This window comes from Salvia hispanica, chromosome 3 (assembly GCF_029641045.1).
Source record: "Salvia hispanica isolate PSC_SH4W2 chromosome 3, Shi_PSC_v1, whole genome shotgun sequence".
In the NCBI taxonomy this organism is placed as follows: domain Eukaryota; kingdom Viridiplantae; phylum Streptophyta; class Magnoliopsida; order Lamiales; family Lamiaceae; genus Salvia; species Salvia hispanica.
Genome location: NC_142694.1, coordinates 10,759,544 through 10,776,071, shown reverse-complemented (window position 1 = coordinate 10,776,071; position 16,528 = coordinate 10,759,544). Strand labels below are relative to the sequence as shown.

General features: G+C 36.6%; 4 protein-coding genes and 1 long non-coding RNA gene across 5 annotated transcripts; 2 read left to right on the top strand and 3 right to left on the bottom strand.

Moving 5' to 3' along the window:
- The first annotated feature begins 3,516 nt into the window (after positions 1–3,516).
- LOC125215939 (NAC domain-containing protein 104-like) lies at positions 3,517–4,731 on the top strand. Its single transcript, XM_048117524.2, has 3 exons — positions 3,517–3,738; positions 4,023–4,273; positions 4,348–4,731. The coding sequence occupies exons 1-3, from the start codon at positions 3,576–3,578 to the stop codon at positions 4,477–4,479; spliced, it is 546 nt and encodes a 181-aa protein (XP_047973481.1). The 5' UTR covers positions 3,517–3,575; the 3' UTR covers positions 4,480–4,731.
- A 1,638-nt stretch (positions 4,732–6,369) lies between these two features.
- Positions 6,370–9,453, bottom strand: LOC125214009 (uncharacterized). Its single transcript, XM_048114841.2, has 6 exons — positions 9,327–9,453; positions 9,141–9,216; positions 8,656–8,751; positions 7,997–8,513; positions 7,426–7,561; positions 6,370–6,843 (listed from the first exon to the last, which is right to left on the bottom strand). Exons 1-6 carry the CDS (start codon positions 9,438–9,440, stop codon positions 6,649–6,651), a joined length of 1,134 nt encoding a protein of 377 aa, XP_047970798.1. The 5' UTR covers positions 9,441–9,453; the 3' UTR covers positions 6,370–6,648.
- Positions 9,454–9,708: 255 nt separating this feature from the next.
- Positions 9,709–12,713, top strand: LOC125214010 (uncharacterized). The gene is made up of 2 exons (XR_016137067.1): positions 9,709–9,848; positions 10,412–12,713. It is a non-coding gene; the product is annotated as an uncharacterized LOC125214010 (long non-coding RNA).
- Positions 10,017–12,337, bottom strand: LOC125214007 (putative clathrin assembly protein At1g03050). Its single transcript, XM_048114840.1, has 2 exons — positions 11,698–12,337; positions 10,017–11,315 (listed from the first exon to the last, which is right to left on the bottom strand). Exons 1-2 carry the CDS (start codon positions 12,335–12,337, stop codon positions 10,243–10,245), a joined length of 1,713 nt encoding a protein of 570 aa, XP_047970797.1. The 3' UTR covers positions 10,017–10,242.
- Positions 12,714–13,837: 1,124 nt separating the features above from the next.
- On the bottom strand, positions 13,838–16,439 carry LOC125213251 (peroxidase 43-like). Its single transcript, XM_048113684.2, has 4 exons — positions 16,111–16,439; positions 15,857–16,042; positions 15,612–15,774; positions 13,838–14,496 (listed from the first exon to the last, which is right to left on the bottom strand). The coding sequence occupies exons 1-4, from the start codon at positions 16,300–16,302 to the stop codon at positions 14,084–14,086; spliced, it is 954 nt and encodes a 317-aa protein (XP_047969641.1). The 5' UTR covers positions 16,303–16,439; the 3' UTR covers positions 13,838–14,083.
- Between the last annotated feature and the right edge of the window lie 89 nt (positions 16,440–16,528).

The following is a 16,528-nucleotide window of genomic DNA, read 5'->3' as shown; positions in this document are numbered from 1 at the left end:
TAAAATGGCATTTTTGCCCCTCAAACAACATGCGATGCCTAAAATTCAGTGATGGGTTCGATTCGTCCGTCTGTTTCGCTAGTCCTGTGCTAATTTCAAGTTATTCCGAGACTGTGAATTTTTCAGCGTCGTTGACTAGAATTGCATCAGATATATGTGTTCATGTCCTCCATATAACTATAAGCAATGACGTTACTATACTATCTTGAGAAATAAATCTAAGCAATGTTTGTTAATAAGCAATGTCATAAGAATGCATACTTTTATTATAGTGACAATATTGAAAGAGTGTAAGGTTTACGTAATGTGAAGATAAAATATTGTCGTTTATATTTTGTCGTTTGCATGTGGTCATACATTAATTTGTTTTAATTATTTAATGAATTTATAAGAAGATTAATTAGTACTAAAAGAAGTGAATTTAGAATAATCCCATTAAAATCATGTGTGTTGGGTTGGGATTAAGACACATGAATTTGTCTAATTTGGTAGGTACGGTTTCACTTCAATCTTCTCTAATCATAACTCTGTTTGTTTTCGGTTTAGAAACATTTCTATCACAAGTTTCTATGTTAGGAAACTAGTAATTACTTTGATCTTGAAATTTTCATGCAATAATAAACCACAACCACAAGCCGACAATACTTCTTTGTTGTCAATAATCCAAAATTGGGTTAGGACAAGATGCATTACTCAAGTGTAATTAAGGTGAGCCATGTGAAGTGGAGAGTTGTCTTAATTCTGTACTTTGTGAAAATTTGTGAGGTTTGGCTAAAAGATTAAACATTAATCATGTGGATGTTAAACCACTACCTAGGGTCTATATAACTCAATCTAATAATATGTCGTGATTTCTTTTTTGAACGTTTCAAGTTAATCGAGTGATTTGCTCTTTTGACATAAATCAACCATTTGAATCTCTCATAGTACTTTATTAATCTCTATTTATTTATATAGGAGTACTTCATTTTATGTTCACTGAACTCGGTATACACTATTTTCTTAAGTCTGGTGCCAAAAAGAATTGTCTCGATTAACTTAAAAAAGAGAGTATATTAATATAATTACAAATACTTAAATTGTAAAAAAAGTTGTATTCAATCACTCAAAAAAGATGCAACCCAAGGCATAAAATTTCATCAAAAACAATTTCCCTCTTTTTTCTTCACATGATAGTAATTTTTCATCATGTTGCATTGTGGATTGTTAGCATATTTCTTGTTTTTTGATGATACTTATCTTTTTGTGGAGTAAGAGATGCAATTATAGAGGCCACCATTTGAAGGATATGGCAATGGAGAATCTGGTACACAAGAATTGATGTTGTACATATATGGACAATAACAAAATAATAATGGTGCACTATCAATATATTGTGGAATGCAATGTAACATGTGCAATTGTTTGTAGTGAAACATGATTTCTACTAGCTATAAAGAATTAATTAATGTGCAAATATTATGGGTAGATAATATATGATAGGGACTACTTCACGTCTATTATGCAACGGTAAATTTGGTCTATCTTTATTATTTTGGGTTTGATGTGATGTTTTTTTTTATTTTTTTGAAATCTCTCTACATAAAAAATAGAAATAAAAGGATTCGTGCGCACCAAAAAGTAATATCCTAGTAAACGCTCTACTATATACTCCTTATTATATAAAATGATAAAATTCTATGTCAGCTCTCCATCAGAATTTTTTTTATGTCAGCTCTCCATCATCATCATGAGTTTTCGTCTACTAGCACCAACAAAAAGTTATTATTCGTATATAAAAATTATTCATTTCACAATTAAAATATAGTATTTTACAATTACAAATAATTGGTATTATACATAAATATAATTGTTTTTATGAATAAAGTGAAGTGTCTTGACTTATAGATTTAGCTGGGATGACCCGTCAATATATGAGCTTTTAAGAGATACTCCTTCCGTCTCAAGATAAGTGACTCATATTCCTTTTTAGGACGTTTCAAGATAAGTGATTCATTTCCTTTTTTTGTATTCTCTCTCTTATTTTTTTTTCTCTACTTTATTAACTCTCTTACTTTATTCACTTTCCACTTTACTAACAAAACCCCATTTCCTTACTATTACTATTTGGGATGACATTGTATTTAAGAGATAGTGCTATATGTGTTAAGTTGAGAGAAAAAAAATGATTGAATATATTACTATTATAAAGAAAAAAAAGTAATTAAATTGATAATGAAGAAGGAAAAAAGTAACTAAATGTTAATTAATGATTATTTACTTATAAAAAATGAAAAGGTAACATATTTTATGAAATAAAATGAAAAAATTACATGTTTAATTCTTTTACGGGGCATAGGCAGTAAAAATAAAATAAAAAAATTATTGGTTCACACAAAGCAACTATCACAATTCACTAGCAAAATTGGCTTTGGAAGTTGCTTTCTTTCCTCGTGATACTTAATTTTTTCAATTTGATTTGTTGACACTTTCTTATTTCACTTTTCTATATCTAATTTGTTCAAACAACCTACTCATTGAGTTTATGGAGTGCAAATCAACTTCTCCTCCAATAAAATTTTTAAAAATAGAAATCTTGAAGCACATTAACCTTAACCACCATTAATTGGTTTTTAGCTAGATAAGCACTAGTAGTTTGGAATTATCCAGTTCGATCTCATTGTTAGTGATAATTAATTAATCTAATTAGACCCACAAAACATCTATATTCCCTTATATCATTATCCCAACCAATTGGTTAAAAATAATACTAGTAATAAACTTTTGAGTAAACCAAAACTAACCTCACACAAAGAGATTAGATCAAAGTCTTAATATGTGTTGTCCATCTCCAAAAGTGGACATAAACCGAACCAACAAACATTGGTAAAACCCAACTAATTAAGCCAAGAAAAAACAATAGTTCGAACACCTAAGTACGTAATTATTTGTAATAATTGGCCATGGACACTTCCCCTTGAGATGTGGGCCTTCTAACATTAGTTCATTGAGCCCCAAAACCAAATCCATTGCCACAATGCCACGTGTGATTTTGGCATGAGGGCTTGATGATATAAGCATGAAGTGTCATGAACCAAATTGTATACACAAGATAATAGGTGTGTTGGATTCATTAGACAATATAGTAATCAAATACTATGGGATATTAAAATGGAGTGAATGTGAGATATCACAATCCAAGATACATTATCACATATTAAACTTTGAGAAAGAGGAAATTGTATAGAAGATAAAATAAGCATGATCTATAATCGCAAGTAAACCTGATCTAATAATCGAACGAACCTATAGAATATAGTTAGATGTATTAAAACAAGGTTCCCTCGAATGACAGCATATCTCTATACTTGAAAAGCAATCAAAGGTGTGTGTGCACCATCCGCCGTCTTAGAGTGGGAATTCATTTAACTAAAAACAATGCCCTATTGGATATTTGATGATGCCCATCAAACCACACACATCTTCCATCTCACGTCACCCCCCTCTCTCTCTATAAATACCCCAATATCTTGACCATCAATACACCACCTTCATCAAGTCCAACCATATATTGCATTTGCACATACATACACAAGATGGGAGATAGCAGCTTCAACTTGCCGCCCGGGTTTCGGTTCTACCCAACCGACGAAGAACTCTTGGTCCATTTCCTCCACCGTAAGGCGACGCTTCTGCCTTACCACCCAGACGTCATCCCAGATCTTGATCTTTACCCCTATGATCCTTGGGACTTGGATGGTATTTTCTCTCTCTCGATATATATATAGAAAAGCTACTGTCTCAGAATGACTTGAAATTTTCAAGACGAGGAATCGAACTCATAACTCTATTGGAGGAGTGATGATGCATGTTGGGTTTTATCTACTTAGATTGTTTAAGGAGCAAAAACGTCATTTTATTGCTTTTTGGATTTTATTTTAATTTCCGTGATTTCCTTTTTAATCTCATTCGGACAAAACTAGGGTTTCTTAGAATTTCTATTGTTTCGGTCATTCTTCTTCATCGTTTGCACGTGCATGTAGGTAAAGCAATGTCGGAAGGAAAAAAGTGGTATTTTTACAGCAGGAGAACATCAAATAGGGTTACTGAGAGTGGATATTGGCAATCAATGAGAGTTGAAGATGCTATTTACTCGAGTGGTGGCAAAAAAATTGGTGTAAAAAAATACTATACTTTTTACATTGGTGAGCCTTCGGAGGGAGTCAAGACTAATTGGATCATGCATGAATACAAGGTTTCAAGCTCAAGAAAAAAGACTTCAAATTCCATGATTGTAAGTAGTGTTAATTTAATTATGTCATTATTTAAAATATTTAGATGGCCTTAAACTAAGTAATTTTATTGCAGGATCATAGTAAATGGGTTGTTTGTCGTGTGTACGAGGAGGAGGAAGATGGTGGTGGGACTGAGCTCTCATGTTTGGATGAAGTTTTCCTCTCACTAGATGATCTTGATGAAATTAGCTTCCCCAATTCTTGAAATACTAGAATACAAAAAAAAAATGAAAATATTATAGGTAGCTTTTGTTATTGTAGAAAATCACAAAATGTATTGGGGTTTATTAGAAATGTGGGAGTTGAATTAATGTTTGATCAATGTATTAATTAGAAGATGGGAATTTGTGTATTTGGATAAAACTAATGCCAACAAGGTGGCTTAGAATGTTGATGTGGCAGCCTTGATATCATGCCATGTGGAATAGAATCTTGATATCCATGGATTATTCAGAAATTTTGAAAATGTATATTTACATTTAAAGAGTTGGAAGGAATTCTATTTGAAACTTTCATCCTTATAATTTAAGTATTTCAGATCAAATCAAGTGATTTAAAAACCCACAAGGGGACATAGTGGGGTCATTGGAAGTTTGTTCAGCTTCCTCTTGGCTGATTATGATTTCATTCACTTTTCAAATTATTTTACTAATGCTTTTATGTATTATGATTGGTATTTGGTTCTAGTCTTGTACCACAAACTTAAGGTGTACAATTTTTTTTATTTATATATTTTTATTTGGTGGCTGCTTAGGGAAGCATTCTGTCATTTCTGATGCGATCACTCACACTTTTATAACATTCCAAAAGAAATCAAATAGGGAAAATGTCTCATCTAATTTTGAGATAAATTTTATACCTTTTACTACTACTACTACTACTACTACTATTTAAGCCGTTAAGAGTGAAGCATATTCCCACGAAATCGGAACTCTATTCAATTAAACATCAATTTATCTCTATTTAAAAAGTGTTCTTTTACAAAAGTTAGTTTACCCATTATATTCCTTATATTTGTAACCTGATTTAAAAAATTAGTAAGAACTAAAGAGCCATACACATTTAAACCACTTTCAAAAAATAATAAGTTGCTTTAACAACAATTTAAAACACCTCACTGCAATTGGAAAAACATATAAAAAAACTAGTAATTAACAATACAAAAGTTGAAGCCCAAGTCTTAAATTGATGTTCACTACTATAAACAAACATTTCATACTTAGGATGTCAATATATTCATCTTAGGATGAGAGAGAAACTTGTATAAAAAGAAACATTATAAATATTGATGTATGTATCATTTCTAAGTTAGCTTAGTAATCATCTCCCCCACATTAGACTTCATATAGTAGAAACAAAATGCACATGCATCTCAGAGAGAGAGCTAGCAATTAATTGTGTGCAAAGGCAAGTCCCAATGTACAAGCTTCATGGTTAGAACTTTGCTTGAAAAGGACCAAATTAAATTAAAAGCAATAATATATGATTGCACAAGACATGCCCAAACTCAACTTGATCACAAAGTTTTTGAGTTTTATTGACAAAGACACCAAAAGGGGAAAGACAACAAGCCCTTGACATCAACCACAAACCAAACCTCTCATATTTAACCAAGTAGGTGTGATGATTCCAAGGCCATGAAAACAATCAAACAGACAAACATACAAAACTACACATAGTATAGAATCATTGCTCTATACGAAAGCTATTCATTGGCTTTAAACGTCTGAGGTCAAAATAGCAGGCTTAAACTGAGTCAAACAGAAACTACTTCAGATTAAAAGTACAAATGAATGGTGTTAAAAGGAGAAGAAGGCATTCATGAGATGCAAAGTGGAGGTGCCACTAATAGCACAAACTTGGAAAAAACTCAAGTGATGTAATGGGTCCATTTCTGTAACCATCAAACATTTCCAAAACTTGAATGGATACATATTCCCCACAATCTTTCGAGTTTATCGATTATGCCCGGTTGTTTACCAGCGTAATTAATGAATATGCTGACTAATAATTACATATGCTACGACTAAATACGTCTTCAGTGTAAGCATGTAGACTAGATGGGACTAGACAGCAAATACAAGGAGCCCTCAACTTAAATATAAGCAGAGTTCACTAGTTATAACTTGGATTGTTGTCACATGTAATGGGACAAAAGCAATAAAGATAAGATTGTATCCAGTGAAAAGGATGTATGAACCTGACGCTACGAAGGGAAATAAACTCTGTAGCAGCCTTGTCATTCCAAGGGGGATCAACTCTGTGTCTGGTTGCAATAAGAAGCATTCAAGGAATTTCTTCTTTTGTATGCAAACCCAAAGTCCAAATTTTCAATGAACGGTTTTTAAGTTGAATCTTGCAAATAAAGGACTCTTTAACTAGACACCAGGTGATTGATAGTGAAATAGTAGCTTCCAACGATTACAGATGATGCGAATCCAGAACGGGCCATCCGTAATCCTATGCCATTCAGCAGTAAATTTCTGTCAGCCGGGTGGATTCCAGTGAGCCGCTCAAATCTATTCCCAGACTTACGCCACTTCAAAAATTTCCTCTCCAAGGATAAGTACTGCCAACGGAAATTTTGAAATTATAAACTCACAAGGAAAAAAATCGAGAAAAAATTAGATCCAGCATTGTCAGAAAGGTCTTCTTATTAGAGAGTTAGTAGCTACAGAAACATCCAGTGGATTTTTATATAGAAATGTATTTCTTGATAACAGATACTGATACAATAGGGAAATATATTCTTATAACATATCAATTTTAGTTCAAATATATTACGAAGGGTGCTTAAATATACCCCCTCATCAAACCAACGAGGCTGGGGAATAGAATACTTCTGAGCCGAGAACAAGGTGTTGGGTACTAAATCAACAGTGCTATAGAAAATAGTGGTTCAAAATGCTGGAGGCTTATTTGTAAGGTTTGGCTGGCAGATTTTCTTTTACAGTTCAGCTAATTCAGTCTACAAATTTGACACGTGCGCACATGACCACCTATTAACATTCCAGGATATCAAAACACCAACCAGGTATGTAATGTGAAAGGCTACCACAGATCCAAATAGAAACATTCAAAATATGAAGTGGAATTCACTTTTGAAACCGATATTAGACTGAACCTCTCTTGGGGCCGTCAAGCACTATACCTTAGGTAAAATAGTGCACTGTGATCGACTTCTTGTGGTGTCAAACCCATGCGAAACAGCTGCAGCAAAAGCACCGGAAACTCCAGCTGAAAGACTAACAGCTACTGGAGACAATGGACCAACTTCACTGTCATACCTGAAAAATATTTTGTGAAGTGAGGAAAAGAGAATAAACAGATCACTTATGCATAATTGTTGTTATATCCTACAAAATTCACAATGTGACTCTATAGTCTATAACAAAAGCTAAATTCTTGTTTAAGGAAAATTCACAAAGAGGCAGCTTGTTAAATCAGAAGCTAAATAAATGCTGAGTATTAACACAAAAAAATGGGCACACTTTAAGTTTCATATCTCTATAGAATATGACTACAGTGTTCATATTTTCCTCAGAACTGCTGACGAACTGATAGAATAATTCTTTATTTGTGCAATATGCAGACCAAAGAGGACATAATGGAAGATCAATAGATCACAAAGTCACATTTCTCTTGAAAATCACAAAGTCACATTTCTCTTGAAAGAACAATAGATCACATAATGGCAAACCAGAAAAATGATGAATATAAACCTTGGCATAGGATCCATATTCACAGCTTTCCAGTTGATCATGACTTGGTGCAAAAATTGCCAGCTCCCAAAAAATAAGCCACCAAAAATGGAATCTCTCACTATACCAGATCTATAACCTCGCCAGAGAGCCGTCCATCCTTCCAAAGAAACAATTTCTGATAAAGTTCGAACATTGCTAACAGGAGGTGGTTTTCCAGATCCTGTCATCATCCATGCGTATTCTTTCAAGGAATCCAATATGTTTCCCTTTCTATTGGTCAAGGTAGACAAAAGGCCCATGGATTTGCTCATTGCATTCATATCCAGGGAGTATCTGGGAAGCAATCTCGAAACTAAAGGAGGAACAGCACTCTTTTCAACAATGGGTGGCAGGGGCATATTGCCAGAAGCAGAAGCAACCTGAGCACGAACTTTGATCATTTCAAATGGAGAGCTTATCAGTGATTCGACCGTTCCAGAAGCAAATCCTGCCAGTAGAGCCTCGGAGAGAAGTAAATGATCGTCCTCACGACCATCTGGTGAGGAAAGATTGGGGTGAGCACAATATCATCTCTAATATGCTAGAATATATATTAAGGACAAAAGAACATTTATCACCCAAACATACACCAAGAATCTATAGAAAGAACAACAGAAATGCAGAAAATTTGAAGTTACCTTTGTAGAACGCGGTCAATATCTCATAAACACCAAAGCGAACACCGAGACCCAGCGTTCTTCCCAAAGTCAGCCACCCAACGCCACTGTACAAACCTAAAATACACATGAAAGAATAAAGGTATGAAGGGCGCAACACTGAATTATACACACTTAAAAGGAATGTATAAACCACAGATACGGAAAAAGATTGTACAATGCACCAGAAAACAAACACTGTTAGACCGGACGAGCTATAAACATGGAAGGTGCTTGATTCTTAATCATATCAATTTCCCCTCAAAATTTCAAATTGAGACCATAAATATCTAAAACTAACAATTACCAAGTTGCTAAATTCTCTCTCAGTCCTCTACAAATTTTGCTTCTAAGCATGATCAACAAGTACTGATAAACAACTTTATATCCACAAAGATGAGTTTGGTTTGAAAATTGCACTATTCACATACTGAATTTTTTAAGAGATTGGTGGCTTTAGAATTTACCTGAATATCCCGATAACACTCGCACTCTGTGATAAACATCAGCTGCAGCCAATGGCCTCTTACCGGTGGAGCCAACCTGTGTTCAATTCATCACACAAACACCTAGTATAAATACTGACGAAGATCGATAATCCATGGATATCAATGAAATCAAGCAGTAAGAGATCAAATTTACATATTTGAAACCTGCACCAAGACTTTGAGAGTATCCAGCGGGTATGTCATGGCAGTGCCTACGGCCACGGACGCCGCCGCAGCGGCGGCGTGCACCGCGAATGTCTTGTTCAACAATTCTTCCATCTTCAAGCTGAAGCTGACGATTTCACTCGAAATTTCGACGCCCGCGGTTTTTTCAGGCCCTTTTATCGGCTTAATATTAAATGAGTTTTCTTTCTGTCAAATGATGGGCTAGAAGTCGGTGGGCCTATTTTTTCAATAACTCACACGAAAAAGTGAATGAAATTTTCATAAATAATTATTGAAATTTCTAGATGTAGATTTGATTTTTTAGACGTGTTGATGCCGAAGAACGGAAGAAGTCCTGTCAATTCAATTCTCTTGCGTCGACAATTTCTCAGAGACCTAAAAATTTATGCACGCAACCTGTTTGATCAAAGTCCTCAGCGAGATGCTTGATACTATGTGATGAATTTCGAGATGTTATATGTAGCTATGATTTCTGATCAACACTGCTCCTCTCTTCCTAAGGTTTGGTTCGATTTTTTTTGCCAATAGCAATATTTCAGCATAATCAGTTTCTTCAATATAATGGGATCATAGTTGTAGGAAGTATTGATATGATCATTCTTGAATAACTAGGGTTAGTGTTTGCAGCTGTTTTACTTGTTACTCAAATTGACAAAACCGTGAAAAAAGTTATGCAAAAGAAGCTAAAATTGAAAACTAAAAACCATCAAAACACAGTCTTGTTTCCCTTTTCGGGAAAAAAACAAGTTAATATTAACAGTGTCTTGAACTTGAAGCAGTTTTGTGCTGGTGGTGATTCTTATCTAACTTGTATTAGATACTCGCAAAAAACATCACTTGGTGCAGTTTTTTTCTTCATAATCTCAAAGGCTGTCCCTTCACTCGCAAAACAATCTCAGTGCGCTGCTGCGTACGCGTTTGGAATGTATTGATACGGGCTCTGTTGTTGCAAATTCGCTAATCCCATTTGTCCGTGCATCCCGTCTCTTGTATACTGCTGCCACAGAAGCTGCTCTTGTACTAATAGCATCTGCTTCTGCTCCATCTCCGACATTTGTACGTAGGCAGGTGGTGCGATGGCAAGAGAAGCTGCGAAGGGGTCGTTCGGTGAGAAAGCATTAGGTCCATAGTTAGCTGGTGAATGTGGTGCCGGCAATGCCAGTATGGCTGGTCTCCCAGCCACGCTGCTAGCACTTCCGTTGGCATAGAAACCCGAGGAAGCTTGCATTCCCCCATATTGGTACATGCTATTAAAAACCAACGGATCGAAGCCTTGAGGGAGAGACGGCTTCTGGTTTGACAAATGGCTAGCGGACTGAACTAAGGCCGTCTCCCAATCCCCTGATTCTGGTTCGTTGAAGGCTTCCCATGGCGAACTTGTGCTTGTGGAAGGAGTCGTGGCGGGATAGCCGTCAAACAGAGCTAAAGCCAGTTGATCCCCAAGATCCTGAGGAGTTGGTGTGTCGTCGTACAGGTTCAGCAGATCGCCTTCTACTTGAGTTTTCTTATATTGCTGTGGTGCAGGAGTCATCTTTAAATCATCTGCTGTTTCTTCCTTGATTGGTGAGAGCAACTTTTGAGGCTCCTCTATCCAGGCTTCTTTTGCGAGGGCGAGTGCTGCTTGCTGTGGCTCGATGGCCTTCCTGCTGTGCAGTGTGGATGACTTGTGGTGGATGAAGTCGTCCATCATGTCGAGTTTTGGCTGGGAGATTTTCTCCACGTTGGGATACTCGTGGAAACGCATGATCCCGACATTCTTGCACCAGCTGTAGAAGCCATCAAGCTCGTCATACTGCTTGGAGACGTGCAAGAAGATGTCGTGGACTTGCATCATGTCAGGTACGTCCAGCTGCATAAAACGCTCTATCAACGTCGCTAGTATTTCCGTTATGCAATGGTAGATTTGGAAGCTTTCTTTCAGAATGGGGTAGAGTGCCACCACCACAATTCTGTTATGCTTAGCAGCACCTACAACAACAAATTTATGAGCATGAACTCAAGAATGATTGCTAAATCACATATTTATCTGTAGGATAAATTACCAAATAAATTATGAAAGCCGTTCAAATTCTGACCCCATCATTCCCTTTTCTAGCAATTACGTGCTGATGTGGCAACCGGTTTAAAACACGTGGATAAAACAACAACGTCTAATTAAGTTCGAAACGATGCTTTGTCCATGTGTTTTAAGCCGATAGGCACATCAGCGCACAATTTGCTGAGAAAAGGGAAGGATTGGATAATTGCGAAAATTTGGTCTTTCGTTATTACTCTTCTTTTTGAAAAGTGTGGGACAGACTAAAATTTGACCATCTTTCGTGATTTATATTTTCCCTTATATATATATTACCTATTGGTCTGCATGCTAAGAACCTCTGAAGAAGCTGCATGAGATGATCAGCTCGGGCGAAAACAGCCTCGGTGTCCATCTCAGACACGGGAGTAGCCCTCACAATGACGGCACCGTCATCCTCCTCCTCCTCCTCCTCCACCTTACGATCTCTGCCCCTCTCGGCATGGCCCTGCATCCTGAACTCGAGGAGCTCGTCCAAGTACAAGGCGTACGTGCGGACAAATGCAGAGTAGTCCCACGCCTTCCTTGACGAATCCCTGAAATCGCAGAGGTTGAGGAAGCGCGTCCCGCGCCTGGTGGTGAAAAAGATGTCCTGCTCGAAGGCAGTGCCTCCCTGAGACAGGAGGCGCTGGACGAGCAGGAGGGCCTTCAGGGCCACCACCCAGTTCTTGGTCCGGTTGAGGCGGCGGGCAATGATGGCGATGCAGGAGTTGACCATGGAGCGAGAGTAGCACGTGAGGCTGAGGATCTCGGCCACGTAGCACTGGTTGGGGGGGTTCTGGCCATGGCGGGTGGCTTTGACAATGGCCACTTCGAGGTCGGAGAGGGAGCTGCTGCCGGTGGAGACCTTGGCCAGGCTGATGCTGGTGTGATCCTTGAATGCTCCTATAACTTCTTTCATCTTGCTCGAGGCCATGCGTTTTTTTCTTCCTTTTCGTTCGTCAATGCTTTATGTATTCGAGTTTGATCAACTTTTTCGAGTTGTTGAGGATGAAAGAGGGTCAGAGAGATGGAGAAGGAGAAGAGGATTTGAGGAAACTACCTATTTGGATTCAAGAATCTAAACAGGTTGAACTCCTGTTTATTTTCTCCTTCTCTATCTCTCTCTCTCTGTCTGTGTATCTCTCTCTCTCTCTTCCTTCTTGATCTCATGTTTGTTTTGTGGAGTTGAAAAGATTGGCCTCAAATTTGGCATGAAATCAGGACACCCAGTGAAGTCAATGGGGTTAACATGTTTGTGGTGGAGATTATAGTATGTTTATAACTGTTTGTTAAATGATTCTTTGTGGAAAGATCATACAGTATGATATACTAATTGATGTGTGTAGTCTCTTTTTCAATGATTTTGGTAATTCAATTGGCCACGCAGTGGAGATTTTACTTGTTACTGGGCCTGAAAATTTAATCCGCAGGTTTCGGGTATTTCCGACCCAATCCCAATATCCGACGGGTTTTGGGTACCCGAAACCCGAAATTATGGGTTCGGGTATGGGTTCGGGTAGTTAATGTTAGAATTTTTTGGATTTAGGTTACCCGATTAAACCCGATTAATTATGTATTTGTGATAAATATTTTTATTTAGTATAGGGCCTATGGCCCGTAGGGTAAATCGAGGGTAATTTTATTTAATCATATGTAGATTTAATACGTCTTTACATTCGAGTTCGGTTCATGTTGCATTATTTATGTTCTTACTTGTTATCTTTTGAAAATAGTATATATTTAATTAGTTATTCTTTCTCCATTTTAGTTACATGTTCATTTAATGTCTTAAAAAATTATTTTAATCTCTTTTATATTTCAAATTATACCAAAAAAAACATTTATTTTAAAATTAAGTAGTGTCTATTTGTCTAATGTCTATGTCTATTTTATATAATATAGAATTATTGTCGATAAATAGTAAGTATTGTGTTATTTTTAATCATTTCTATTCTCATCACAATTTAATTTATATAAAAGAATAAATTTTAAATATAATAATTCCGGGTTTATGGGTACCCGATTAGTTGGGTTCGGGTACCCGCATCAGGTATTAGGGTACCCGAATTCACATACGGGTCGGGTATTGGGTATGATATTTTTTAGATTTCGGGTTCGGGTACCCGAATTTTCGGGTTTGGGTACCCGAATTTACACCCCTACTTGTTACTACCTATTTATATGGTATTTTGATCACGAATTTATAATTAAACAAGGACAAAAATAATTATACGATTATACAATTTGAATGTTCCTTTTGTTTAGTGTCCGTGTCAATACTCTCCTCCTATTCTGACGCAAGTATCGAATCAACCTCATCCATATAGAATAATGGTAGTAGTAATAACTTTTTAAAAAGACAAATCTGCGATAAAGTTTAATACTACTTACTAAGATTAGGTCGATTTCGTTTTCTAAAAGGTACTATTACAGGTAAATCCACAAATACAACTTCTTCATTTTATTTATTTTTCAATGCAATTGCATGTCACACGCTGACAAAATATGATAGTACTAGTATATTTATTTGTACATACATTCATACAACATATACTAGCTGACGAAATTCACTAATCCATAATTTGTGTCGCATTTCACATCATACTAAAATGAAACTTTTTTCATACCATATAGTAAAAATGAAATGAGACACCAATTAGAAACTAGACAAATTCATCGATCAATCGAAAGAGGCACAACTCCGCCTGATGGTGCCCTGCAGCCCAGTGAGGACTCCGATCCTGCCCATCCTCACCATCGCGTCGGCAAAATCCGCCTCGAACGATGGCCTGAACGAGTCCGCGAAATACGAGTCGACGACGGCCTTAGTCGACTCGTCTTGATAGAGGGCCGCATCGGACTGCAGCACGGCAAAGCCTTTCCTTATATTTTGCAATATTTGGCTGTCAAATACTTGCTCACTTCCCCTGTCGATCGGCAGCCTTACGTTGATGTCTCCGTTTTTCGGACACGTGGACATTAGCTCCGGAAGGAAGTCCGGGTTTATCGACGGATCGGAGCCGCCATCGGCCGGAAACTTGTAGAGCCTGTCGTTCATGAAGAAACATGCTGTTGTGCCAATTGAATGCGCAGCTGAAATAACACATTAATTCTTTCCATCAATTCAAAAGAACTACTATAACTTTGTTTTGTTTTCAAATGTTATAAATCCAATTAAAATTTGATCAAATTTTATAATTTAAATGCCTATTATCTCTATGCATATACATACAATAATTGACATCAATCAAAACAACCACTAATATATGTCTCTAGAGGCTGATAGTGACTCATCATGACCTATATCAATAGATCCAACATTATTTACTTAATATAGATAAAGTTGAATCGACATTGGCGCATCATAATCATTTATATAGTTTCTCTTCTCATGAAAACCAAATAAACTTATTCAAAAACATATTAAATGTAAATGACAACGATTTCATATATTGCGTGTGTGATCATCATTCAAGCAATGTAACAACTTGCATCTTTATTTAATTATCACATGCCATTATCTATCAATCCTTGTTTACATTAAGATATTTCCTTTCATGGCCCATCATTATAATTATGATCACATGTTGCATGGACTGGAGAATTCGTTATCATGATATATATCATCCATAATTTTTTGTACTAATTATTAAATCCCGAGTGCCAATTAATCTTGGCATATTTTCAATCATATTAGATGACATAGATCATCAATAATCTAAGACCACCGACAAAAAACATAAAAAATAAACAATAGTTAAAAGAAAATTAACATATTAATACTTGATCTTATATAGCACCTTTCACGTTGAATCATGACCTATAATTTTATTTATAATTGCCTTAAAGTGAAAAAGACGACGAAAAATCCAGACGCCTACGTGCAATATATTATTGATATTTTTATCAAACGATGTCATTTATTCATGGATAGACGACATCACTCAACTCATCAACGCGACAACCACATATGATTTCACGGCATATACAATTTCACCTGAAAACTCTGCTACAGATAATCGATAGTTTTTACTAGTGATTTAATTCTAAAGTTGCGGGCAAGCCGAAATTTGAATAAACTTTAAGATGAACATATGAACATTAGGAACCAAAAACTAGTCATTTATTCAAGACTTCCTACCGAATTCAACACCCACAAAAGTTGCATGCTTCTTAGTTCATGAGAGAGAGAGAGAGAGAGAGATTACCAGTAAGAAGAACAAGATCCTTGTGAGTGAGGCCTTTCTGCAAAAACTTGGTTTTGAGAGTGTCAACAGAGTCACTAACATCAGGCATATTATCTGCTGAATCCATATTCGAAACTACACCATCTCTCCTCCCCATTTCCACCTCATACGAACTCCCTTTCGCCTACACACAAATTTCAAATTAAACTCAAACCAAATTATAAAAAAAAAAACATGATCAAAATTAAGATGATAAAAAATGTTACCAAAAGTAGTGCTTCTCTCGCAGCCAAGGCAACAATGTCGGAACAAGAGACCGTTCTCGGGCACAAGGCCTCGAGCTCGGCCTTGGCCCTCTCCACAATATCAAACCCTCTCACCCCTTGATGCCCGAACGCATTCTTCTCGTCCCTCTCCGCCCCATTATCGATCAGGATCGACCCATCGCAACCCTAATTCATCACATTAATTTAGTGTGTGGAAATGCATGCAAGAATGTAATCAAAATTAAGTGATCGACCTCAACGAAGCAGTCGTGGAAGTGGAGCCTGAGTAACACGGCGGCAGTGTTCTGGTCGGAGGCGGCGGCCTCACGGACCACGCCTCCGACTATGGCCTCCACGTTGGGGCAGGTTTTCGCGTAGAACCCGACTTGAAGCTGCCCCTGCGAAGTTCCTATGTTGAACAAAAGGAGTAGAAGAAATGGCAGCATTTTATGTGATTATATGTATCTTTGAAAATGAATTAAAATGAGAAATTAATGTGCATTAAGAGATGTGGGAGAGAGAACATATAAATAGATTATTAATTGGACATATTCCTTGATATGTATGTATAGGCAAGGAAGTTCTGGAAAATGATGGCAGTGTGCTCTGCTAATTAATTCAAATATGGAAATGGAGCTGTTGCATTTGGTATTTATACGAATTAAATGCATG

What these genes read in the sequence shown, in the direction of transcription:
- LOC125213251 (XM_048113684.2), bottom strand. Translation starts at nt 16,302, where the DNA reads ATGCTGCCATTTCTTCTACTCCTTTTGTTCAACATAGGAACTTCGCAG. An exon ending in TCCACGACTGCTTCGTTGAG is followed by an intron (nt 16,043 to 16,110) that starts GTCGATCACTTA and finishes GTGATGAATTAG; the next exon opens with GGTTGCGATGGGTCGATCCT. An exon ending in CGAGAGAAGCACTACTTTTG is followed by an intron (nt 15,775 to 15,856) that starts GTAACATTTTTT and finishes ATTTGTGTGTAG; the next exon opens with GCGAAAGGGAGTTCGTATGA.
- LOC125215939 (XM_048117524.2), top strand. Translation starts at nt 3,576, where the DNA reads ATGGGAGATAGCAGCTTCAACTTGCCGCCCGGGTTTCGGTTCTACCCA. An exon ending in TGATCCTTGGGACTTGGATG is followed by an intron (nt 3,739 to 4,022) that starts GTATTTTCTCTC and finishes ACGTGCATGTAG; the next exon opens with GTAAAGCAATGTCGGAAGGA. An exon ending in AGACTTCAAATTCCATGATT is followed by an intron (nt 4,274 to 4,347) that starts GTAAGTAGTGTT and finishes ATTTTATTGCAG; the next exon opens with GATCATAGTAAATGGGTTGT.
- LOC125214009 (XM_048114841.2), bottom strand. Translation starts at nt 9,440, where the DNA reads ATGGAAGAATTGTTGAACAAGACATTCGCGGTGCACGCCGCCGCTGCG. An exon ending in ATTGACCGCGTTCTACAAAG is followed by an intron (nt 8,514 to 8,655) that starts GTAACTTCAAAT and finishes TTTCCTCACCAG; the next exon opens with ATGGTCGTGAGGACGATCAT. An exon ending in AATATGGATCCTATGCCAAG is followed by an intron (nt 7,562 to 7,996) that starts GTTTATATTCAT and finishes AATATTTTTCAG; the next exon opens with GTATGACAGTGAAGTTGGTC.
- LOC125214007 (XM_048114840.1), bottom strand. Translation starts at nt 12,337, where the DNA reads ATGGCCTCGAGCAAGATGAAAGAAGTTATAGGAGCATTCAAGGATCAC. An exon ending in CTTAGCATGCAGACCAATAG is followed by an intron (nt 11,316 to 11,697) that starts GTAATATATATA and finishes TTGTTGTTGTAG; the next exon opens with GTGCTGCTAAGCATAACAGA.